Below are 27,188 nucleotides of genomic sequence, written 5' to 3'. Positions count from 1 at the left end.
AAATTAGCCCTTTTCATGAACACAACCACAGCTTTGTTCATTCTAGAAGCAGAATGTATAAACTCAGCTCCTACCTGTTCACCGACCGCGAGCAGAACCTCCTCCACCTTAACTCCGTTCTCAGGAACACACCTGAATCCATGCTGTATCGACAGCGTCTCCTCCGCGCTAGGCTGAGAAGCCATTGCGCACACTACACCTTCCAACCCCCAGGAAAGTTACTCTGTCCTCTTCCACCCTAACTTTGAAAAAAAACTTTGGATACCGCTAAAAAACAAATATTGCATTAACCCTCCACCATAGAAAATAACATGTAAAGAAAAAAATCAAGAAAGTTAGTTAGGATAGAGCTTTCCACACCAAACACTCAAACTCCAAAAACTCCCAGCATGCACCAATCACTCACAGCATGTATAGAGAGAGAGAGAGAGAGAGAGAGAGAGAGAGAGAGAGAGAGAGAGAGAGAGAGAGAGAGAGAGAGAGAGAATATCAGTGTCACTGTGAAAGAAAATGTTCAGTTAGAATAGTTTCACATATGAGCCCTGTATCAACATCTATAATAAACAGATATATAGAGAGGGTACAGGGAACTTAAGGTTGAATATATTATTATGACCTGCTGGATCTACTGTTTTTACTATATTACAACAGAGAAGCTGTATCTACTGTCTCCATTTCACTTTGGCCATTGATGTGGTCCTGCCCTCTCATCAACAGCCTCAAATAGGCTATTTTATGTGGGTTGGGGTGGAGGCAGACACATGCATCTCACATTTCATGACATTACATGTTTATATATTGCTTCTAAAATGATAAAAAAGCACAAATAATATTTTATATTATTAATTTCAAACAAGGGCATTAGCATGATAAGAAGTCCAAAACGATGTCCTCTCCCATTCAAAATATATTCCTCCACAATCGCTAAATGAATCGTCCTACAACATTCTCTGTCTCACCTTCCCAATCAATTTAATCTAAAATTGTGTGTACATCTGTATATCTAGACTTTGATTTAGCTTTCCCTGACTTAGTCGCCATAATGATTGATACATAAAAAGCTGAATCTGCGCATTCACCAAACAATGCAGTGCGTAATATGTTTTTTCTCCTTCCGGTATGAAACTTCAATAGCGAATGACTCACTTTACGCTGGAGCTTACTACATGTTTATGTGTTGCAAGACCAACCCATGGCGTATTGCCGTTTAGCTCAGCTCATTGGCTACCTACCCAGCTAGATTTCAAGACGATCAGTGGTCATTGGGTTAAAAGACAGTCAATCAACGAAACAGCGGGCAAATCATTGTTGCACAATGATGTCATGACTTGTTGTCTTCAAATCGGATTATTTCAGTCAATACGTCCCGCGAAATGGCCCATCAGGTTTGATTGTGTTGCAAACAAACCAGTTGACTGCAGTGAAACCAAACATGACTGGAAAAGTCACGCTCTGTGTGGGTTATTTACCTGGAATGTGTCGTCGAAAATGGAATGAGACGGAATTCACGACACAAACGGTTCATAAAATGTTTCGTGTTGGGCTATAAAAACGGATTTTATCAAACAAAAGATCATTCATTGTGTAACAATGAGCATTGGAATTGCAAACAGACGAAGATCGTCAAAGGTAAACAATTTACTTTAATGCAGTTTGTGATTATGTTACGCCTGTGCTGGTTACATTTATTTTTATTTTTATGGGGCTCCATGCTCAGATAATCGCATTGTATTCTTTTGCAGTAAAGCCTTTTTAAAATCTGACAATGCAGTTGGATTAGCAAGATTCTAGGCTTTCGATACATGTGAGACACTTGTATTTTCATGAATGTTTAATATGACTATTTATGTAGCGATCACCGTATGTTGTGGAATTTCAGCCCGCTAGCGGGCTCCGTGCACAGAGAGGTTAACAGGAAGCCAGTGTAGAGGCTAACACTGGAGTAATATGATCAAATTTTGGGGTTCTAGTCAAGATTCTAGCAGCCGTATTTAGCACTAACTGAAGTTTTAGTGCTTTATCCGGGTAGTCAGAAGGTAGAGCATTGCAGTAATCTAATTTAGATGTGACAAAAGCATTGATACATTTTTCTGCATCATTTTTGAACAGAAAGATTTTTGCAATGTTACGTAGATGAATAAAATCTGTCCTTGAAACAGTCTTGATATGTTCGTCAAAAGAGAGATCAGGGTCCATAGTAACACCGAGGTCCTTCACAATTTTATTTGAGACGACTGTACAACCACCAAGATTAATTGTCAGATTCAACAGAAGATGTCTTTGTTTCTTGGGACCTAGATAAGCATCTCTGTTTTGTCTGAGTTTAAAAGTAGAAAATCTGCAGCCATCCGCTTCCTTATGTCTGAAACACAGGCTTCCAACGAGGGGAATTTTGGGGCTTCACCATGTTTCATCGAAAGGTAAAAAGCAGTGAAAGTTAACATTATGTTTCCGAATGACATCACCAAGAGATAAAATATAGAGTGAAATCAATAGTGGTCCTAAAACGGAACCTTGAGGAACACCGAAATGTACAGTTGACTTGTCAGAGGACAGACCATACACAGAGACAAAATGATATCTTTCCGACAGATAAGATCTAAACCAGGCCAGAACTTGTCCGTGTAGGCCAATTTGGGTTTCCAATCTCTCCAAAAGAATGTGGTGATTTATGGTATCAAAAGCAGCACTAAGGTCTAGGAGCACGAGGAAAGATGCAGAACCTCGGTCTGACACCATTAAAAGGTAATTTACCACCTTCACAAGTATAGTCTCACTGCTATGATGGATTCTAAAACCAGACTGAAGCGTTTCGTATACATTGTTTGTTTTCAGGAAGGCAGTGAGTTGCTGCGCAACAGCTTTATGAAAAACAAATGGGGAGGAATGGGAGATTCGATATAGGCCAATATTTTCTTTTTTTTTCTGGGTCAAGGCTTGGCTTTTTCAAGAGAGGCCAATGGAGATGGCCATTTAAATAGCTTGCTACCCCTCCGGTAATTCAATTTGCTTTCACCTGTCAGGTCAAAACGAGAAGTCGACAGGCTTACTGGCCAAGTCATCATGGAAGGTGCAGAAAAAGCAGTGCAAGCTATCCACACATGGATACATTTGCCCTCGTAATTGCAGGAATTACATGTCTGTCTGATTCCCATCAACTCTGTGCTACTTGCCTCGGGTGTAGACCACCCTTTGAGGATGACTACGTTGAGAATTAAGTCCCAGAGGAGAGAGAGGCTATACAGTCTTCCCCTATGCTCAAGCTCCCGACAAATTCGGAAGTCGCCCATCTTTCCCAGGGGAAGGACATTTTTGTCAAATCTGGAATTGAGGGCAACGGCATATTGTGGCATCAGGCACCGCCTCTTCTGACCAGGAGGGTAAGTATGCCCCTAAAGAGGAATGTCTTTGCTCTGCTCAGTTTGTGACAAGGCAAGGCAGAAGTCAATAAATCATCTCCCCTTTAATCAAAGCATTTGGACACACTGTCACCAAACTCGAGGTTGGGTATCCTTTGCCTCCCCTGCCTACCACTAGGATGGGTGGAATCCCCTCACAGCGAAATTCTACATCCATCTGACAATGTGTACCAGCCTTCCCAGACTGTGTCATTGGTGGATGCTTCCTTGGCGGAGCCAATTAAGTCACTTTCTCCTGTGACTGCCTACCCCACTTGGATATTTATGACATGGAGTTCTCATGGAGCCTTCCCTGGCTTAACACCTTGATTTAAGGTGGGCTCTGGGGGCCAGCTTCGCTCCTCTGACCTTGACGACCAGAGTCTCTTCGGGAGTCATGTGTCAGGTCACAAAAGAGCCCTCGACCTCAAGATCCATAAGTCCCCGTTGAGGCGGATAGACACCTGATTTCCCCTAGTTGAACTCTCTAATAAAGAGTTCCCATCACATCCAGGCCAACGGGCCGAGGATGATGATTCACAATGTTCCCAATCCAAACAATCAAAAAAAATTATAAATAGCAGGCTACCATGTCCAGCCACCAGGCCTGGCAGGTACTTCGTTCCAGCCACGGGACAAGTTGCCCCCAAGTTGTTCCCATGCTCCTCACACGGCACAGTGGCAGTCTCCTCCTGGGTTCTACACACCGTACAGACTACATGGGAATAGTGCAGTCCACTGCACATGGGGAAAGTGGTCTGAGCCTTCAGAGACAAGATACATTCTCTGTTGGCCAAGGGTGCCACACGTGTGGTGCTGATGGAGGAAGCTCACCAGGGCTTCTTCAGCTGCAATTTCTTGGTCCCCAACCGAGGGATTTATGACACCTCAACAAATGTCTGAGGGTCAGTAGACCTCAATGATTCTTATTTACACACCAGATGTTATCCTGCACATAGGAGATATGAGGTTCATCTCCTAGGACATATAGCCTACAGATATCTCACCTTACCATGTGGTCTGTCCCTGGCCCTACGGACATTCATAAAGTGAATAAAGCCACCCTAGCCCTCCCTATGGGAGATATGCTACGGGAGAGAGGCTTAAGAGTCCTGACATACATTAACTACGGTTGATCTGTGCAGACACCCAGCTGTAGTCACACCTGCTCGCTCTGCACTTCAGGATAAATAGTGCCATAAGCTCGCTCTTACCTACCCAGCAGAAAATCTATGGATGTTCTCTGGTCTTTGTAACCTCACTCCGCTTGAACCCGTCCCTCAAACTGGCACTACTGCAAAGGAGGAGCGCATTCCCGGCAACTTCACTCTCTGGCCAGAGATCTTGTTATGGAGGAGCAGCAAATATCTGTCTCTCAGAGCAACGCTCAGTACTTCATCCTGCGCATAGGAGATATAAGCGTCGCCTCCTAGGGCAACGGCATGGCTGGTTGATCTGCGAAGACACTTGGGCTCAGGCAGAGGAGCTCACAGCCCAGCTGTTGTTGCACCTTCTCGCTCTAGGCGTCAGGTTAAATCGTGTAAAACGTTTGGCCTCCTCCTCATGAGACTTCTGGCATTGGGTAACCTCACTCCGCTTGAATCCATCTCTCCACCAGCACAGGCGAGTGATTCTCTCTGCAAAGTGTCTATCATCACCTCAATGCTGGAGAGAACCATTCTTCTTGATGCAGGGCTGCCCCACTTGGAGTTCTGGCCCTGTCTGTTCCTACAGGGCCAGCATGTCCTTGTCATGTCAGGTCGGACCATATGTCTACGGTGGCGTATATTAACCACCAAGCAGGAACATGCTCCTGTCAACTTCACTCTATGATGAGAGATATCTGGATATCTGTTGTCTCTCAGTGCAACACATGTGCCAGCCAGACTAAACCCAGGTGTGGAATCCCCTACCAAGGGAGTGGCAAATTCATCCCAAAGGTGTCGGTGGTGTGGGAATGTTATGGCAGAGCTGCCATCGATCTGTGTCACATTGCAGGACAACACGCACTGTTGCCTGTTCTTCGTGATGAGAGATCACAAGGCTCCTCTGGGCGTGTACCCACTGGCCCACAAGTGTCCATGTGATTTATGTGAGCTTTTCCTTCCGTGGCCCTGATCACCCCCAGTCTGGACAGTGAGAATGAATGGTCTATCCCTCATTCTGATAACCCTGCTTTGGCCCGGGAATCCAGGCTGGTGGAGATTGTATCTAGGCAAGTCAGTTAAGAACAAATTCTTATTTTCAATGACGGCCTAGGAACAGTGGGTTAACTGCCTGTTCAAGGGCAGAACGACAGAGTTTGTACCTTGTCAGCTCGGGGATTTGAACTTGCAACCTTTTGGTTACTAGTCCAATGCTCTAACCACTAGGCTACACTGCTGCAATATTGATGTAATATTAGCATCTATCGATGATAGTGACTTATTAGTTTGTAGCTCACACGGTTTGGGTTTTACAGACGATTTCATGACGATTTTCTTGTCCGGATCCTCTCTTGTGTTGAAAAAGGCTGTTTTCACAGCCTGTTATGTCCCATGTTATGGAATAAGTACAAACTTTATGTCAATGGAAGAAGGGTATTGATATGTAGCCACTACAATAAACAATAATTCGCTAGCATTAACACACAGGGAGCTTTTCAATTCAAATTGTATTTGTCACTTACACATGGTTAGCAGATGTTAATGTGAGTGTAGCGAAATGCTTGTGCTTTTAGTTCCGACCATGCAGTAATATCTAACAAGAAAATTTGATTTGATTTGATTTGATTAGTAAAATATCACTTTAACAGTATACAGATTTGTTTTGTTTTCATTGAACTAATCGCTCAGTCCAGCACCTGGAAAAGGGTCCTTCTTGAATGTGATCATATTCCTGCCAAATCGTTCTTTCTTTTTTCCTTCCTTCTGTCCAGAACTGCCGTATGGCTGGGAGAAGATCGATGACCCTATCTATGGCAATTACTACGTAGAGTAAGTCCTCCCTTCAAAACAAAAAACATTCCCAGGATATTAGCTAACATTCTCATTAAGTTCTGATCAGGTTTCGGTCTAACATTAGCATTATAACATGCAACAGACATTCAAAGAACATTCAACAAATGCTGTTCTAAGAAAAGTCATTTCTGTCTTCATTATTTACACCGTAAAGGGGTTACTGTAATATCCACAGTATGTTATTTGCCACTAGCTGTCTGTAAGTTACTGTAATATCCTAGCAATGACACAATACTGTAACATTTACTGTATTCTAGTGTAAAAAACTCAACGTTACTATAATCGTAATGAAGGAAATACATTGTATTTTATAGTATTTTACTGTAATTAAATGGGATTGGCGCAAGCTGGTTGGCTACTAGGTAATGTGTTTGGGTACAGTACCATTTGAAACACAGCATTTTTTCACTGCCCACAACATCTTTGTTAGCCACAGATTTAGGACAAAATCCTGACACTTTCACTTTCACCTCAATCATGCACTGATTTCTATTTAAACTACATTCACCAATTTCAAATTAAATGTGTGTTCTCACCCAAGTATCAATGACTACATTGCAGACGCCTGCCAAATCTCACAACGCATGGTTAGGTGTTGAACATATAAACTAACCACATCATTATGATGTAGCAATCTGATGCCCATACAAACAGTGCAATGTAATTAGCCTGGAACATACACACTGACTAAAACAATGGTTATATGTCTGCCGTGGAGAAGGGAACACAAAACACACTGATGCTGCTGGATTTCACTGTCATAGTCCTGTTCCCTGCAGCCACATCAACAGAAGGACTCAGTTTGAGAACCCTGTCCTGGAGGCCAAGAGACGACTGGAGCAGCAGCAGCAGATGCAGAACCAGGGACTGTCAGCTCTGCCTTTACCTACTATATACAGAGGTACAACAATACCCTCACAGCATCAGACATACAGTGCCTTGCGAAAGTATTCGGCCCCCTTGAACTTTGCGACCTTTTGCCACATTTCAGGCTTCAAACATAAAGATATAAAACTGTATTTTTTTGTGAAGAATCAACAACAAGTGGGACACAATCATGAAGTGGAACGACATTTATTGGATATTTCAAACTTTTTTAACAAATCAAAAACTGAAAAATTGGGCGTGCAAAATTATTCAGCCCCTTTACTTTCAGTGCAGCAAACTCTCTCCAGAAATTCAGTGAGGATCTCTGAATGATCCAATGTTGACCTAAATGACTATTGATGATAAATACAATCCACCTGTGTGTAATCAAGTCTCCGTATAAATGCACCTGCACCATGATAGTCTCAGAGGTCCGTTAAATGCGCAGAGAGCATCATGAAGAACAAGGAACACACCAGGCAGGTCCGAGATACTGTTGTGAAGACGTTTAAAGCCGGATTTGGATACAAAAAGATTTCCCAAGCTTTAAACATCCCAAGGAGCACTGTGTAAGCGATAATATTGAAATGGAAGGAGTATCAGACCACTGCAAATCTACCAAGACCTGGCCGTCCCTCTAAACTTTCAGCTCATACAAGGAGAAGACTGATCAGAGATGCAGCCAAGAGGCCCATGATCACTCTGGATGAACTGCAGAGATCTACAGCTGAGGTGGGAGACTCTGTCCATAGGACAACAATCAGTCGTATATTGCACAAATCTGGCCTTTATGGAAGAGTGGCAAAAAGAAAGCCATTTCTTAAAGATATCCAAAAAAAGTGTCGTTTAAAGTTTGCCACAAGCCACCTGGGAGACACACCAAACATGTGGAAGAAGGTGCTCTAGTCAGATGAAACCAAAATTGAACTTTTTGGCAACAATGCAAAATGTTATGTTTGGCGTAAAAGCAACACAGCGCATCACCCTGAACACACCATCCCCACTGTCAAACATGGTGGTGGCAGCATCATGGTTTGGGCCTGCTTTTCTTCAGCAGGGACAGGGAAGATGGTTAAAATTGATGGGAAGATGGATGGAGCCAAATACAGGACCATTCTGGAAGGAAACCTGATGGAGTCTGCAAAAGACCTGAGACTGGGACGGAGATTTGTCTTCCAACAAGACAATGATCCAAAACATAAAGCAAAATCTACAATGGAATGGTTCAAAAATAAACATATCCAGGTGTTAGAATGGCCAAGTCAAAGTCCAGACCTGAATCCAATCGAGAATCTGTGGAAAGAACTAAAAACTGCTGTTCACAAATGCTCTCCATCCAACCTCACTGAGCTCGAGCTGTTTTGCAAGGAGGAATGGGAAAAAAATTCAGTCTCTCGATGTGCAAAACTGATAGAGACATACCCCAAGCGACTTACAGCTGTAATCGCAACAAAAGGTGTCGCTACAAAGTATTAACTTAAGGGGGCTGAATAATTTTGCACGCCCAATTTTTCAGTTTTTGATTTGTTAAAAAAGTTTGAAATATCCAATAAATGTCGTTCCACTTCATGATTGTGTCCCACTTGTTGTTGATTCTTCACAAAAAAATACAGTTTTATATCTTTATGTTTGAAGCCTGAAATGTGGCAAAAGGTCACAAAGTTCAAGGGGGCCGAATACTTTCGCAAGGCACTGTATGGGCTACATATAATAAGACAGAGCGGAGCGAGAGGGCTCACTCTTGCCAAAGTCTGTCCTGAATAAGCCCACTGCGCTTCTATGGGCATAATATGCAGACCTAAGCTTGTCGCCTTCATTCCTGCCTTTGGGACAATGACTCACATTGATAGGGAGGAGACATGAGCGTCTCATTGATATTTTACTGTCCAAAAAACTATTCAAAATACTTTACCAGAGAGCTTGACTTAACCACACAGGATCATTAATTTTTTTGTTGCTGTGGATTCACAAGTGCATAGGCCTATGCTTATTTGGGAAGCCAGCAATTTGGGCAGCACATGTGGCAATAGGCCTAGCTGATTATTGAGTTTCGGCTGTCGGTGAAAAGCATCGAAAATGTGTGTAGATAATGTGTCTTGAGTATAATTTAAAATATTGAGACAAGAAGAAGGGGAGGTGTGTGTGGCTAAGACATGGGTGTCTCTCTCCAGAATGCATGCACTCCGCTCTCCAGAATGTGCTCCGATGTCTCCGCAAATTCTTGCACCTTCATTATTCCATTGCGTGAATGTATGTAACCAGTAGGCCTAGTAAATGTACCTTTAATTCCAGTCATTTGGTTTCATTAATTTCTGTTAATGCATGAATTACAGTCATTTATTGTTCTCATTCTCAGAGTGGAAACGTTGTTGGCAGAGTGTTGCTTTACAGTCCCCGCTGTTCCATAAGGTGTTTTTTAATCTGTTTTTTAAAATCAAATGTTCTGCTTGCGTCAGTTACTTGATGTGGAATAGAGTTCCATGTAGTCATGGCTCTATGTAGTACTGTGTGCCTCCCTTAGTCTGTTCTGGACTTGGGGACTGTGAAGAAACCTCTTGTGGCATGGCTTGTGGGGGTGTGCATGGGTGTCCAAGCTGTGTGCCAGTAGTTTAGACAGACAGCTCAGTGCATTCAACATGTCAATACCTCTCATAAATAAAAGTAGTTATGAAGTCAATCTCTCCTCGACTTTCAGCCAGGAGAGATTGACATGCATATGATTAATTTTAGCTCTCTGTGTTCATCCAAGGGCCAGCCATGCTGCCCTGTTCTGAGCCACCCACTCTAACTAACTTCAGCTCTTTGTTAAGCACTGCAGTCATTTCAGTTGCTGTAGTAGCTGGCGTGTATACTTTTGAGTCATCCGCATACATAGAAACTCTAGCTTCATTCAAAGTAGGTGGCATGTTATAAGTAAAAATTGAAAATAAGCAAGGGGCCTAAACAGCTAACCTGGGGAATTCCTGATTCTAATTGGATTATATTTGATAGGCTTCCATTAAATAACACCCTCAATGTGTCCATATGTAAAGGCATTAGTTGAATTTTATCATTTTAATTAATATTTTCATGATTAACTAGGTGACAATAATTTTGAGAAACAAAAACTTTATTATTTCACAAAAATGCAAATACAAAAATAATCAGAACTGCCATGCAGATAGGTAGAAATGGTAGGAAAAATTGTAAGCTTCCCCAAACTTGAAACTCACGAGCTGCCTATTGTCTTTATTATAACACCAAGAAGGTCCCGTAAGAAAAACTGGCCAAATCAAATGCCTGTTTGTTCTGATGCCAACCCTGGCAATACTAAGGATGTGGGTTCAGAAATCACATACAAATACTATAAAATATGTATATTCACATAAGTCGCTTTGGATAAAATCATCTGCTAAATGGCATATAATATTAGATACAGACAGTAGTGCACTACGCTTATATTGAATGCTGTATTAGCAATCAACAGCTTATAGTGATAAAGTTTTCCTGCACGGATGTAATCACTATAAGAGGGATTATTATTGTGCCTGAGTTTGGCTGAGTGGGAAACACTGCAAACTCTAGTCCACATATGATCCCTGCGCCGGAGACTGGGCTTTACTTCCTGGTCCAGCCAAACCATTTCTGATATCTCTTCCCTCACCGCATCAAAAAAAATAAAAAATAAAAAGAAATTATATATATATATATATATACACACACAGTTGAAGTCAGAGGTTTACATACACCTTAGCCAAATACATTTAAACTCAGTTTTTCACATTTCCTGACATTTAACCCTGGTAAAAATTCCCTCTTCGGTCAGTTAGGATCACCACTTTATTTTAAGAATGTGAAATGTCAGAATAATAGTAGAGAGAATGATTTATTTCAGCTTTTATTTATTTCATCACATTCCCAGTGGGTCAGAAGTTTACATACACTCAATTAGTATTTGGTAGCATTGCCTTAAAATTGTTTAACTTGGGTCAAACATTTCGGGTAGCCTTCCACAAGCTTCCCACAATAAGTTGGGTGAATTTTGTCCCATTCCCCCATTCCTCCTAACTGAGTCAGGTTTGTAGGCCTCCTTGCTCGCACATGCTTTTTCAGTTCTACCAACACATTTTCTATGGGATTGAGGTCAGGGCTTTATGATGACCACTCCAATACCTTGACTTTGTTGTCCTTAAGCCATTTTGCCACAACTTTGTTAGTATTCTTGGGGTCATTGTCCATTTGGAAGACCCATTTACGACCAAGTTTTAACTTTAACTGATGTCTTGAGATGTTGCTTCAATATATCCACATAATTTTCTAACCTCGTGATGTCATCTATTTTGTGAAGTGCACTAGTCCCTCCTGCAGCAAAGCACCCCCACAACATGATGCTGCAACCCCCGTGCTTCACGGTTGGGTTGGTGTTCTTCAGCTTGCAAGCCTTCCCCTTTTTCCTCCAAACACAACGATGGTCATTATGGCCAAACAGTTCGATTTTTGTTTCATCAGACCAGAGGACATTTCTCCAAAAAGCACAATCTTTGTCCCCATGTGCAGTTGCAAACCATAGTCTGGCTTTTTGATGACCGTTTTGGAGCAGTGGCTTCTTCCTTGCTGAGCGGCCTTTCAAGTTATGTCGATATAGGACTTGTTTTACTGTGGGTACAGATACTTTTGTACCTTGTTCCTCTAGCATCTTCACAAGGTCCCTTGCTGTTGTTTTGGGATTGATTTGCAGTTTTCGCACCGAAGTACGTTCATCTCTAGGAGACAAAACATATCTCCTTCCTAAGAGGTATGACGGCTGCGTGGTCCCATGGTGTTTATACTTGCGTACTGTTGTTTGTACAGATGAACGTGGTACCTTCAGGTATTTGGAAATTGCTCCCAAGTATGAACCAGACTTGTGGAGGTCTACAAAAAAGTTTCTGAGGTCTTGGCTGATTTGTTTTGATTTTCCCATGATGCCAAGCAAAGAGGCACTGAGTTTGAAGGTAGGCCTTGAAATACATCCACAGATACACATCCAATTGACTCAAATGAGGTCAATTATCCTATCAGAAGCTTCTAAAGCCATGACATTTGTGTCTGGAATTTTCCAAGGCACAGTCAATTTAGTGCATGTAAACTTCTGACCCCCAGGAATTGTGATACAGTGAATTATAAGTGAAATAATTTGTCTGTAAACAATTGTTGGAAAAATGACTTATGCTCTTCACAAAGTAGATGTCCTCACCGACTTGCCAAACTATAGTTTGTTTGTAAGAAATTTGTGGAGTGATTGAAAAACTAGTTTTAATGACTCCAACCTAAGTGTATGTAAACTTCCGACTTCAACAGCAGATATATTTTTTGGGAGTGATTATTCTACTGTATTACTGTATCTACCTACTCTAACCCACAATTCTCCAGAGAAGCCCCCATTCACAAGGGACCCCACCCAGCTGAAGGGCTCCTTTCTGTCCACGGCTCTCCAGAAGAGCAACATGGGCTTTGGCTTCACCATCATTGGAGGGGATGAACCGGATGAGTTCCTGCAGGTCAAGAGTATCATACCCGAGGGCCCTGCTGCACAGAACCAGAAGATGGACACAGGTACTGTGTTTTAGTAACTAACCACACACACACACAATTTAGTTGTTACAAAATCATGAAATCTATGAAGCCACATTCCTCTGTGTGTGTGGGTGGGTGGTGCAGTGCTCTTCCAAACATTTTCAAATTATTCAGGCATATCTACGGTCAGCCTAGGCTATATCTTGCTTATTGAAAACGTGCCTCACACATACAATACCATTTATGGGAGCCTAGTTTTTTTTATTTGAGAAGAAGTGCGATGCGTAAAGGCCTATATTTGAAGCCAATTCCAACAATGTTGACTGTCACCACCTCAAACATATTGAGCAAACACTGGAGTTTTTAATTTTTTGACTTGTTACTGTAGCCTATGCTATTTGATAAACTGTATCAATCCACTATGGACTAGGAAGAGAATATTTCATGCCCCCAGCTGAATTGGAGTCGATGACAACCCAAAGACAGTCAATAACCTACAGAACTTGAGACAACGGCATACAGTTTTAAGCCATGAAATGCATGGATTGGCCAATGAGTGGCCAAGCCCTCATCATGTCTATAATTTATTTATCCATCAAAACCCAGTACTTTTGCTCATAATTCCCACCGTGAAAATAGCTCAAATATTTCTGACACACCCTGGACCAGCGCTAACATTTACCATTAAAGTAGAGCCCTCTATCTCCCTCTTGCTCGCTCACTGTCCTGATTTCACTCTCTTCTGCTTGCTGTCTTTGACATTCTCACACACACACACACACACACACACACACACACACACACACACACACACACACACACACACACACACACACACACACACACACACACACACACACACACACACACACACACACACACACACACACACACACACACACACACCATCCCTGACTGATATTTGCTGGCCTATTTGAGCTGTGGTGTTGCTGTGTGGGAGGGGAGTATGTTTACGTTGTCTGTGTGTGTCTGCACGCGTGTGTGTTTGTTAACCATCACCAGGTTGGCATAGCAGTACAGTGGCAGTGTGATGGTTGTCCCTTGGTGCCAATACACTCCAGATGGTTGGCATGTCCACAGAGACACACTGAGCCTCTGCTGCACACACACACACACACACACACACACACACACACACACACACACACACACACACACACACACACACACACACAGTGGTGTAAAGTAGTTAAGTAGAATAATTTAAAGTACTACTTAAGTATTTTGGGGGGGGGGGGGTAATCTGGGGGTAATCTGTACTTTACAATTTTTCCTTGACACTACATTCCTATTGAAAGTAATGTAGTATTTACTACATACATTTTCCCTGACACCCAAAAGTACTCATTACATTTTGAATGCTTACAGGACAGAAAAATTGTCAAATTCATGCACTTATCCCTGGTCAAGCCTACTGCCTCTGATCTGGTGGACTCACTAAATGCTTTATCATGCTTTGTTTGTAAATGATGTTGTGGGGCCCTGGCTATTTGTAAGTAAAAAAAACTAGAAAATGGTGCCATCTGGTTTGATTAATATAAGGAATTTGAAATTATGTATACTTTTACTTTTGATACTAAAGTATATTTTAGCAATTGAGATTTGATTTAACTGTCATGTGACATAGGGAGGAGACAGGCAGATATAAGTATTAATTAAAAAATTTTTTTTATCATAACTCACACATGACAGACGGACACTCATGACCGCACTCCCCTGCCTTATTTAGATACTTAATTATATTTCAAATCAAATACTTTTAGACTTTTACTCAAGTAGTATTTTCTGGGTGAATTTTCTATTTGTATTTATTATGGATCCCCATTAGCTGCCAAAGCAGCAGCATCTCTTCCTGGGGTCCAGCAAAATTAAGGCAGTTTATACAATCTTAAAACATTACAATACATTCACAGATTTCTATTAAGGTATCATTACTTTTACACCCCCCCCCCCCCAGCAGCAGGTGGGGGGGGGGGCAGGTGGCAACAGGTGAAACCAGCCCACGAGTGTTTTTCTTTGGCCTCCAAAATATTAATGTTTTTGGGGGATTTTAGTGTTTGGTAAAAATGTACTGTAAAATCACTAATTCGGCAAAGAAAATCTGTTCCCAAGTGTTCCTAAAAATAAAAAGAGAGACGTGATCATGTCTCAATGTTATCAAGGTAAATACAATCTCTTTTTGGGTATACTTTGTAAGTGCCTTAATGTGCCTTGGCAGCAACTAATGGGGATCCAAAATAAATACATAACATTTGCAGTGTACAAATTACCATCTGCTCTGACAAAAAATGGCCCCCAGCTGAATCTCGTTGCCTACAACTGCTCTAGGGACATTGGACTTCTTCTGTGTTTACTAATTATACACACTCTATAGTTCGCTAGAGATTCCGATGATAGACTTAGCTGAGACACATTTGAATGTGTTTGTTCAATACATTATGTTTTTATACCTGTTTCAGACCATCTTCTTCCATTTGATACCTAATGAACAAGAACTCTGCATCCTCCCCCTTTAGGTGATGTCATCGTCTACATCAATGACATCTGCTGCCTGGGCACCACTCACGCCGATGTGGTCAAACTCTTCCAATCTGTTCTCATTGGACAAAGCATCACCCTGGTCCTCTGCCGGGGCTACCCCCTGCCTTTTGACCCTGAGGACCCCAGCGGGGCATCCGCCGGAAACTCCCTGACCCCCATTGGCATGGAACACCACCCCATGGTGGTGAACGGGCGTAGCAGCTACAACCATTACCTGGAGTACCTCTCCCTGAGCTCTCAGCTCCCTTCGCAGGCTCTAGCCCAGCCAGGGGCACCCCACCCTGGGGACACCCACCTGGATGGGTCCTCATTACCGCTCACCAACCCCGGGTCCGCTCCGGCCGTGACGCCGCGCGACGACAATGTCTCCATGGTGTCGTCAGGGGCGACGGGGATCACCGGGGGCGTGATCCAGGGGGCGGAGCTGCTGACAGTGACTATGGTGAAGAGGGCAGAGGGGTTCGGGTTCACCATCGCCGACAGCCCCACGGGGCAGCGGGTCAAACAGGTGGGGTGTTATTCTTGTGTTAACCTTCTAGGTATGTTGTACATTTTGCATTGTGTATTCTACTGCTCTATCTGTGTCCGTTTGTCCCTCCGTCCCTCTGTCTGTCCCCTACTTTTCCATCCTCATACCTGACTATGTTCCGTGTTGTACAGGTGTTGGAGCCGGTTGTGCAGGACGGAGTGGGTCTGAATGAAGGAGACCTGATCCTGGAGGTGAACCAGCAGGGTGTGGCGGGGGCAAGACACGGCCGTGTGGTGGAGCTGCTCAAAGAGTGTCCTGTCGGAGCCGAGGCCACGCTACTCATACAGAGAGGAGGAGGGGAAGGTAGTTCTTTCTGCCTCTTTCTGACTTGATTACCCTTTTCACACTACTGAGCTTAGCTGAGCCAAGCCGAAATGTACTAGGGTGGCTTGGTTAAGCACCCACAATAGATCATAGAATGGACACAGTGCTGGAAATAACAATGGGAGGAGAAAATATCAGAGCCAGCATAATATTGTTAAGGTTGTCACATAAGTGTGAAAAGGGTATCTGTTAATCAGTCTCTCTCTCATACGTACAGTATGTTCCACCTGCAGACACTTGTGTTTCAAAGAGGAGATTGATGAAAGATCTCAAATTATTTAGGGTGTCTTGAAGGATTTCTCTTTTTAGGCATTCACTGACAGACATACCACAACAGACCTGTTTCTACAGACCTATGTACAGCACAGTATTTAAGCGCTACTGGGTGCTTCATCATATAGGGAGTCTTTGTCCCTCCCTTTCTCTTTTTCCCATCTTGTATTTTCACTTTTATGATTACATAGTGGGAATATAGAGAGGGGAGATTGATGGATACAAAGAGGGGTACAGACAGAAAGGATTCTATCAGGAGAGTCGGACCCTAGTCATCAAGGTAGTTGTGTGGTGCAGAATCGGCTGTGTTTGCACTTGACCACACTCTATCACTATCCTTTACGATGCATGTCCCTTTGTGCTTCTGAAATGAGTGTAATAATTCAAAACACCACCATCTTTGACCCAAGGGCGTTGCTAATTACCAAACACAGCCATAGAATAACTCACATACACATACACAAAGGCACACATGCATACACACACATGCAGACTTGAGGACACACACACATTAACACATACAGTTCATTCGGAAAGTATTCAGACCCCTTGACTTTTTCCACATACTGTTAAGTTACAGCCTTATTCGACCCCCTCTTAAGTCGACCCCCTCCTTTTTCGAAAATTTTGTTAAAAATCGCGCAACATTTCAGCACCCTTGCTACTCATGCCAGGAATATAGTATATGCATATGATTAGTATGTGTGTATAGAAAACACTCTGACGTTTCTAGTCACGGCTGTGACTTGAACAGAGCGTGTGTTTCAGCGAAAAGCGCAAGAAAATCTGGTCACTGAAAACTGAAAAAAGTATCAATCCGCCACTTGCACCTATTGTTGTATGGAAACTAAATTACATAGGGCAGAGATTGCGATTCCTACAGCTTCCACACGATGTCGCCAGTCTCGTCATTTCCGGGGTGTTTATTTCTTGGTCCAACCTGAGAGATCACTTTCCATCCGGTCTCCGACTGGAAGGTAATGGAAGAGAGATTTTGGAAGATGATTTGAAATCGTGGAGCTATTGAAGACACATCGCCCAGTGGTCATTTTGATAGATTATTAATGTTTACTGATACCTAAAGTTGGATTAGAAAAGTATTTCGAAGTGTTTTGTGAAAGTTTATCGTCAACTTTTTTAATTTAAAAAAATGACGTAGCGTTTTCAAACGGTGTTTTTTCTGAATCACACAGTTTCCATAGATGGCTATTTTAGGTATATATGGACCGATTTAATCGAAAAAAAGACCCAATAGTGATGTTTATGGGGTATATAGGAGTGCCAACAAAGAAAATCTTCAAAGGTAATGAAAGTTTTATATTTTATTTATGCTATTTGGGTAGCGCCGGCTACGCGAAATCTTTTGTTTACGTAGCATTCAGGTATTTCGGGGTGTTGCATGCTCTCTTATAATAGCTTCTCATGCTTTCGCCGAAACGCATTTTAAAAATCTGACTTGTTGCCTGGATTCACAACGATTCAATTCAATACCCTGCATGTGTATTTTAATGAACGTTTGAGTTTTAACGAGTGCTATTAGCATGTAGCGTAGCGCATTTGCATTTCCAGATGTCTAGGTGTGACGTTTTCGTCTCAGGTAGGAGCAAGAGGTTTTAAAAGGATCTGACCCCTTTTAAATTTTTTGCCTAAAATGACATCCCCAAATTTAAATGGATTAAATTGTTTTGTCAGCGATTTCAAACTCGACTCTTCTTGGGTATAACGCTACACGCTTGGCACAGATCCTCTCAAGCTCTGTCAGGTTAGATGGGGAGCATTGTTGCACAGCTATTTCCAGGTCTCTCCAGAGATGTTCGATCGGGTTCAAGTCCGGGCTCTGGCTGGGCCACTCAAGGACAATCAGAAACTTGTCCCGAAGCCACTCCTGCGTTGTCTTGGCTGTGTGCTTAGGGTCGTTGTCCTGTTGGAAGGGGAACCTTCCCCCCCAGTCTGAGGTCCTTAGTGCTCTGGAGCAGGTTTTTATCAAAGATCTCTATGTACTTTGCTCCGTTCATCTTTCTCTCGATCCTAGCTAGTATCCCAGGCCCTGCCCCTGAAAAAGATCCCCACAGCATTATGCTGTCACCACCATGCTTCACCGTAGGGGTGGTGCCAGGTTTTTCTTCCAGATGAGATGCTTAGCATTCAGGCCAAAGAGTTCCATCTGGGTTTCATCAGACCAGAGAATCTTGTTTCTCATGGTCTGAGAGTCCTTTAGATGCCTTTTGACAAACTCCAAGCGGGCTGTCAAATCAAATCAAACTTTGTCATATGCGCCAAATACAACAAGTGTAGACTTTACCGTGAAATGCTTGCTTACAAGCCCTTAACCAACAGTGCAGTTTAAGAAGAAGAAAATATTTACCAAGTAGGCTAAAATAAAAAGTAACACAATACGAATAAAAATAACAGGGCTATATACAGGGGGCACATGTACTGAGTCAGTGTGTGGGGGTACAGGCTAGTTGAGGTAACCTGTATTTGTAGGTGGGGGTGACTTTGCAACCAGTAGCAGCAGTGTGCAAAAGGGAGGGGAGGTCAATGTAAATTTTATGAATTGTTCAGCAGTCTTATGGCTTGGGGGTAGAAGCTGTTGAGGAGCCTTTTGGTCCTAGACTTGGCGCTCCGGTACTGCTTGCCGTGCAGTACCAGAGCGCCAAGTCTAGAACCAAAAGGCATGTGCCTTTTTACTGAGGAGTGGAATCCGTTTGGCCACTCTACCATAAAGACCTGATTGGTGGACCAATTTTATTGGTCACATACATACAGTGCCTTGCGAAAGTATTCGGCCCCCTTGAACTTTGCGACCTTTTGCCACATTTCAGGCTTCAAACATAAAGATATAAAACTGAATTTTTTTGTGAAGAATCAACAACAAGTGGGACACAATCATGAAGTGGAACGACATTTATTGAATATTTCAAACTTTTTTAACAAATCAAAAACTAAAAAATTGGGCGTGCAAAATTATTCAGCCCATTTACTTTCAGTGCAGCAAACTCTCTCCAGAAGTTCAGTGAGGATCTCTGAATGATCCAATGTTGACCTAAATGACTAATGATGATAAATACAATCCACCTGTGTGTAATCAAAAAAATATATATAAACACAACATGCAACAATTTGTCTGAGTTACAGTTCATATATGGAAATCAAGTAAATTGAAATAAATTCATTAGGCCCTAATTAGGTCCTGATATCCCATGACTGGGAATACAGATATTCAACTGTTGGTCACAGATACCTTTTCTTTTTAAAGTAGCGGTGTGGATCAGAAAACCAGTCAGTATCTGGGTGACACATTTGCGACACATTTCCTTTGTTGATCAGGCTGGTTGATTGTGGCCTGTAGAATGTGGTCTTATTCCTCTTCAATGGCTTTGCAAAGTTGATGGATATTGGCTGGAAATTAAACATGTTGTTGTACATTGAAGTTCATTGAAGAACAGCGACATTTTTAGCTTTCAGGAATTGTGTACAGATCCTTGCAACATGGGTTCATGCATTATTATGCTGAAACATGAGATGATGGCACGACAGTGGGCCTCAGGATCTCATCACGGTATCTATGTGCATTCAAATTGCCATCAATAAAATGCAATTGTGTTCATTGTTCGTAGCTTATGCCTGCCCATACCATAACCTCACCACCACCATGGGGCACTCTGTTAACAATGTTGACATCCGAAAACTGCTCGTCCACACGACACCATACACGTGGTCTGCAGTTGTGAGGCCTGTTGGGCGAACTGCCAAATTCTCTAAAACGATTTTGGAGGTGGCTTATGCTAGAGAAATTAACATTCAAATTCTCTGGCAACAGGTCTGGTGGACATTGCTGCAGTCAGCATGTCAATTGCATTCTCCCTCAACTTGAGACATCTGTGGCATTCTATTGTGTGACAAAACTGCACATTTTAGAGTGGCCTTTTATTGTCCCCAGCACAAGGTGCACCTTTGTATTGATCATGTTGTTTAATCAGCTTATTGATATGCCACTCCTGTCGGGTGGATGGTTTATCTTGGCAAAGGAGAAATACTCACTTACAGGTATATAACAAAAATTGTGCAAAACATTCTAGAAAAATAATCTTATGGATGTATGGAAATGTCTGGGATCTTTTATTTTAACTCATGAAACATGGGACCAACACTTTGTATGTTGCATTTATATTTTCGTTTAAACCCTAATTAGGCAAGTCGGTTAAGAACAAATTCTTATTTACAATGACGGCCTACCCCAGCTAAACCCTAACCCGGACAGCGCTGGGCTAATTGTGCACCGCCATATGGGACTCCATATCACAGCCGGTTGTGATACAGACTGGAATCGAACCAGGGTCTGTAGTGACGCCTCTAGCACTGAGATGCAGTGCCTTAAGCCCCCAAGTGGTGCAGCAGTCTATGTGGTGCACCAAGTGGTGCAGCATTCTAAGGCACTGAATGGTAGAGTATGCTGGTCGAGTGCATGGTAGATTATCCAGGTGATAGCCGGCTAGTGACAGTGGCTAAAGTTCAGGGCAGGGTACTGGGTGGGGGCTAGGGGTGATTATTTAACAGTCTGATGGCCTTGAGATGGCAGCTGTTTTTCAGTCTCTCGGTCCCAGCTTTGATACACCTGTACTGACCTCGCCTTCTGGATGGTAGAGGGGTGAACAGACCGTAGCTCGGGTTGCTGTGGTCTTTGTGGATCTTCTTGGCTTTCCTGTAACACTGGATTCTCTAGATGTCCTGGATGTCAGGCAGTGTGCCCCCTTTGATGCTTTGGGCAGACCACATTACCCTACCCACTTACAGAGCCCTGCAGTTGCGGACTGTGCAGTTGCGGTACCAGGCAGTGCTACAGCAAAACATGATGCTCTCAATTGTGCATCTGTAAAAGTTTGTGAGTTTTAGGTGCCAAGACAGATTTCTTCAGCCTCCTGAGGTTGAAGAGGTGCTGTTGCGCCTTCTTCACCACATTGTCTGTGTGGGTGGACCATTTCAGTTTTTCAGTGATGTGTACACTCCGAGGAACTTGAATATTTCCACCTTCTCCATTGTGGTCCCATCGTTGTGGATAGAGGGGTGCTCCTTCTGCTGTTTCCTGAAGTCATGATCAGACCCTTTGTTTTGTTGACATTGGGTGAGAGGTTATTTTCCTGGCACCACACTTCCAGGGTCCTCACCTCCTCCTTGTAGGCTGTCACATCGTTGTTGGTAATCAGGCCTACTACTGGTTTGTGGTCCGCAAACTTGATGATCGAGTTGGAGGCGTACGTGGCCATGCAGTCATGGGTGAACAGGGAGTAGAGGAGGCGGCTGAGCACGCACCCTCATGAAGACCCAGTGTTGAGGATCAGTGAAGTGGAGGTGTTGTTTCCTACCTTCACCACCTGGGAGTGGCCCATCAGGAAGTCCATGACTCTCAAACCACTTCATGATGACAGAAGTGAGTGCTATGGGGCGATAGTAATTTAATTCAGTTACCTTTGCTTTCGTGGGTACAAGAACAATGGACATCATGAAGCATGTGGGGACAGAAGATTGGGTTACGGAAAGATTAAATATGTCTGTAAACACTCCAGCCAGCTGGTCTGCACAAGCTCTGAGGACATGGCTAGAGATGCCGTCTGGGCCGGCAGCCTTGGGAGGGTTAACACGTTTAAATGTTTTACTCATGTCGGGCATGGAGAAGGAGAGCCCACAGTCCTTGGTAGTGGGCCACATCAGTGGCACTGTGCAATCCGCGAAGAAGACAGGAAGCAAGACGTTGGTGTCCGGGACTTGACTACACTGTTTGTATTCAGCCATATTCCCAGTCACCTTGCCATGGTTAAATGTGATGGTTCATGCTTTCAGTTTTATGAGAATGCTGACATCTATCCATGGTTTACGGTTAGGATAGATTTTAATAGTCACAGTGGGTACATCATCTCCTATGAACTACCTGAAACTCAGTCACCATATCAGTGTATTCGTTAATGTAATTCTCGGAGGCTACACGGAACATATCCCAGTCCACGTGATCAAACAAGCTTGAAGTGTTGATTCTGATTGGTCAGACCAGCGTTGAATGGTCCTTAGCATGGGTACTTCCTGTTTGAATTTCTGCCTATAGGATCAGATCAGATTTGCTGAAGGGAGGGCCGGGGAGGATCTTGTAGGCATCCCGGTAGTTGGAGTAGCAGTGGTCGAGTGTTTTAGCAGCGCGAGTACTACAGTCAAGGTGTTTATATTACTTCGGTAGTGTTTTCCTCAAATTTGCTTTGTTAAACTCCGAAGCTACAAAAAATGCGGCATCAGGATATGTGGTTTCCAGTTTGCATAAAGTCCAGTGAAGTACTTTAAGGGCCGTCGTGGTATCGGCTTCAGGAGGAATATACATAGCTGTGACTATAACCAAAGAGAATTGGTCGGTATTTGATTGTGCGGTATTCTAGGTCAGGGGAACAAAAGGACTTGAGTTCCTGTATGTTGTCACAATCACACCATGAGTATTTAATCATGAAACATACACCTCCACCCTTCTCCCCGAGATATATTTATTTCTGTCTGCGAAATGAACTGAGAACCCTGTACGGCTGTACGGACAGTATATCCAGAGAGAGCTATGTTTCCGTGAAACAAGGTACAGTGAGGCAAAAAAGTATTTAGTCAGCCACCAATTGTGCAAGTTCTCCCACTTAAAAAGATGAGAGAGGCCTGTAATTTTCATCATAGGTACACTTCAACTAGACAGACAAAATGAGAAAAAAAATCCAGAAAATTACATTGTAGGATTTTTAATTTATTTATTTGTAAATTATGGTGGAAAATAAGTTTTTGGTCACCTACAAACAAGCAAGATTTCTGGCTCTCACAGAGCTGTAACTTCTTCTTTAAGAGGCTCCTCTGTCCTCCACTCGTTACCTGTATTAATGACTTGTTATCAGTATAAAAGACACCTGTCCACAACCTCAAACACTCACGCTCCAAACTCCACTATGGCCAAGACCAAAGAGCTGTCAAAGGACACCAGAAACAAAATTGTAGACCTGCACCAGGCTGGGAAGACTGAATCTGCAATAGGTAAGCAGCTTGGTTTGAAGAAATCAACTGTGGGAGCAATTATTAGGATATGGAAGACATACAAGACCACTGATAATCTCCCTCGATCTGGGGCTCCACGCAAGATCTCACCCCGTGGGGTCAAAATGATCACAAGAACAGTGAGCAAAGATCCCAGAACCACACGGGGGGACCTAGTGAATGACCTGCAGAGAGCTGGGACCAAAGTAACAAAGCCTACCATCAGTAACATACTATGCCGCCAGCGACTCAAATCCTGCAGTGCCCGACGTGTCCCCCTGCTTAAGCTAGTACATGTCCAGGCCCGTCTGAAGTTTGCTAGAGAGAGAGCATTTGGATGATCCAGAAGAAGATTGGGAGAATGTCATATGGTCAGATGAAACCAAAATATAACTTTTTGGTAAAAACACGACTCGTCGTGTTTGGAGGACAAAGAATGCTGAGTTGCATCCAAAGAACACCATACCTACTGTGAAGCATGGGGGTGGAAACATCATGATTTGGGGCTGTTTTCTGAAAAGGGACCAGGACGACTGATCCGTGTAAAGGAAAGAATTAATGGGGCAATGTATTGTGAGATATTGAGTGAAAACCTCCTTCCATCAGCAAGGGCATTGAAGATGAAACATGGCTGGGTCTTTCAGCATGACAATGATCCCAAACACACCGCCCGGACAACGAAGGAGTGGCTTCGTAAGAAGCATTTCAAGGTCCAGGAGTGGCCTAGCCAGTCTCCAGATCTCAACCCCATAGAAAATCTTTGGAGGGAGTTGAAAGTCCGTGTTGCCCAGCAACAGCCCCAAAACATCACTGCTATAGAGGAGATCTGCATGGAGGAATGGGCCAAAATACCAGCAACAGTGTGTGAAAACCTTGTGAAGACTTACAGAAAACGTTTGACCTCTGTCATTGCCAGCAAAGGGTATATAACAAAGTATTGAGATAAACTTTGGTTATTGACCAAATACTTATTTTCCACCATAATTTGCAAATACATTCAATGTGATTTTCTGGATTTTTTTTCTCATTTTGTCTGTCATAGTTGAAGTGTACATATGATGAAAATTACAGGCCTCTCTCATCTTTTTAAGTGGGAGAACTTGCACAATTGGTGGCTGACTAAATACTTTTTTGCCCCACTGTATGTTACAATCCCTGATGTCTGTCTGGAAGGAAATCCTCACCCTGAGGTCGTCAACTTTATTATCCAGAGATTGAACATTAGCAAGTAATATACTCGGAAGCGGTGGAATGTTCACGCCTGCCTCATGAGTCAGACTAGAAGTCCACTCCCAATACCTCTTCTCCACCGGCGGTGTTTTGAATCAGCTTTTGGAATCAGTTCAAGTGCCCTGTGGGGTACGAACAAAGGATCCAATTTGGAAAAATTGTATTCCTAGTTGTAATTCTTGTGAGTTACATTCGCTCTGATATCTAAAAGTTCTTCCCGGCTGTATGTAATAACACAAAAACAATTCTGGGCTAATAATGTAAGAAATAATACAGAAAAAAATGAATACTGCAAAGTTGCCTAGGAGCTAGAAGCACGGCTGCCCTATCTGTCGGTGCCATCTTGCTTGAAAGAGATTAACGTGGGAAAACCTTTGTACAGTAAGAGAAATATTATCCTCCACGTGTGAGTCCGGTTTCTTTATACTGGGCTTAGTCCAGAAGAAAGCGAGGTATTATTTACAGTTTATGTCGGAAGTTTAAATACACCTTAGCCAAATATATTTAAACTCAGTTTTTCACAATTCCTGACATTTAATCCAAGTAAAAATTCCCTGTTTTAGGTCAGTTTATTTTAAGAATATGAAATGTCAGAATAATAGTAGAGAGAATGATTTATTTCAGCTTTTATTTCTTTCATCACATTCCCAGTGGGTCAGAAGTTTACATACACTCAATTAGTATTTGGTAGCATTGCCTTTAAATTGTTTAACTTGGGTCAAACGTTTCGGGTAGCCTTCCACAAGCTGGAGGAATTTTGTCCCATTCCTCCTGAAAGAGCTGGTATAACTGAGTCAGGTTTGTAGGCCTCCTTGCTCGCACATGTTTTTTCAGTTCTGCCAACAAATTTTCCGATGGCCACTCCAATAATTTGACTTTGTTGTCCTGTAGCCATTTTGCCACAACTTTGGAAGTATGCTTGGGGTCATTGTCCGTTTGGAAGACCCATTTTTGACCAAGCTTTAAATTCCTGACTGCTTCAATATATCCACATAAATTTCCATCCTCATGATGCAATCTATTTTGTGAAGTGCACCAGTCCCTCCTGCAGCAAAGCACCCCCACAACATGATGCTGCCACCCCCTTGCTTTACGGTTGGAGGGTGGTCTTCAGCTTGCAAGCATCCCCATTTTTCCTCCAAACATACCAATGGTCACTATAGCCAAATAGTTATATTTTTGTTTCATCAGACCAGAGGACATTTCTCCAAAAAGTATGATCTTGTCCCCATTTGCGGTTGCAAACCGTAGTCTGGCTTTTTTATGGCGGTTTTGGAGCAGTGGCTTCCTTGCTGAGCGGCTTTTCAGGTTATGTTGATATAGGACTCTTTTTACTGAGGATATCGATACTTTGTACCTGTTTCCTCCAGCATCTTCACAAGGTCCTTTGCTTTTGTTTTGGAATTGATTTGCACTTTTCGCACCAATCTCTGAACTCGTCTCTTTCCTGAGCGGTATGACGGCTGCGTGGTCCCATGGTGTTTATACTTGCGTACTATTTTTTATACAGATGAACATGGTACATTCAGGCGCTTGGAAATTGCTCCGAAGGATGAACCAGACGTGTAGAGGTCTACAAATTGTTTTCTGAGGTCTTGGCTGATTTCTTTTGATTTTCCCATGATGTCAAGCAAAGAGGCACTGAGTTTGAAGGTAGGCCTTGGAATACATCCACAGTGACACCTCCAATTGATTCAAATGATGTAAATTAGCCTATCATAAGCTTCTAAAGCCATGACATCATTTTATGGAATTTCCCAAGCTGTTTAAAGGCACAGTCAACGTAGTATATGTAAACTTCTGACCCACTGGAATTGTGATACAGTGAATTCTAAGTTAAATAATCTGTCTGTAAACAATTGTTGAAAAAATTACTTGTAGATGTAGATTACAAAGTAGATGTCCTAACCGACTTGCCAAAACTATAGTTTGTTATCAAGAAATGTGTGGATGTGTTGAAAAACCACTCCACAAATGAAAATCCACTCACAATGAAAAACCACTCACAATGACTCCAATCTAAGTGTATGTAAACTTCCGACTTCAACTGTATGGGCATTTCTTAAATGGCATGGTTTCCCAGATGGTGTTATAAAAAATTGAACAAATTTGTTTGCAAAATTAACTGTACAAGTTAATATAAACCACTCACTGACTGAAGCCTTCATTGTTGAGAGGCGTAAAGCAGGCTTGTCCTCTTAGTGTGCTGGCCATCAGCCTCTTGTTAAATTTTTTTTTTTTAAATTAGTTTTTTTAAAGGATGATAGGATAAAAGGTGTATCTGTTGGAAATAGTCGTGTAGTTATCTCTGCTTATGCCGACGACATGTCTTTATTCATTCGCAAGAAGAATTACATTTCATCATTTTGGATTCTATGAGAAAGAGCTTTCTAAACCTATAGAATGTCATGCCCTGGTCTT

The 27,188-nt window shown here is 42.6% G+C and overlaps 1 protein-coding gene across 2 annotated transcripts in view; it reads left to right on the top strand.

Annotated features, from left to right (window-relative positions):
• LOC109888917 (membrane-associated guanylate kinase, WW and PDZ domain-containing protein 2) overlaps nucleotides 1-27,188 on the top strand; it is a 260,612-nt gene that overhangs the window by 178,695 nt on the left and 54,729 nt on the right. For both annotated transcript variants that reach the window (XM_031823241.1, XM_031823242.1), the window contains exons 7-11: nucleotides 6,316-6,373; nucleotides 7,177-7,298; nucleotides 12,656-12,838; nucleotides 15,337-15,869; nucleotides 16,022-16,193. In XM_031823241.1, coding sequence (XP_031679101.1) covers nucleotides 6,316-6,373; nucleotides 7,177-7,298; nucleotides 12,656-12,838; nucleotides 15,337-15,869; nucleotides 16,022-16,193 — 1,068 coding nt within the window. The remainder of the gene's footprint in view (nucleotides 1-6,315; nucleotides 6,374-7,176; nucleotides 7,299-12,655; nucleotides 12,839-15,336; nucleotides 15,870-16,021; nucleotides 16,194-27,188) is intronic.

Source organism: Oncorhynchus kisutch, linkage group LG4, assembly GCF_002021735.2.
Source record: "Oncorhynchus kisutch isolate 150728-3 linkage group LG4, Okis_V2, whole genome shotgun sequence".
In the NCBI taxonomy this organism is placed as follows: Eukaryota; Metazoa; Chordata; class Actinopteri; order Salmoniformes; family Salmonidae; genus Oncorhynchus; species Oncorhynchus kisutch.
This window is presented reverse-complemented; position numbering and strand designations above follow the sequence as displayed.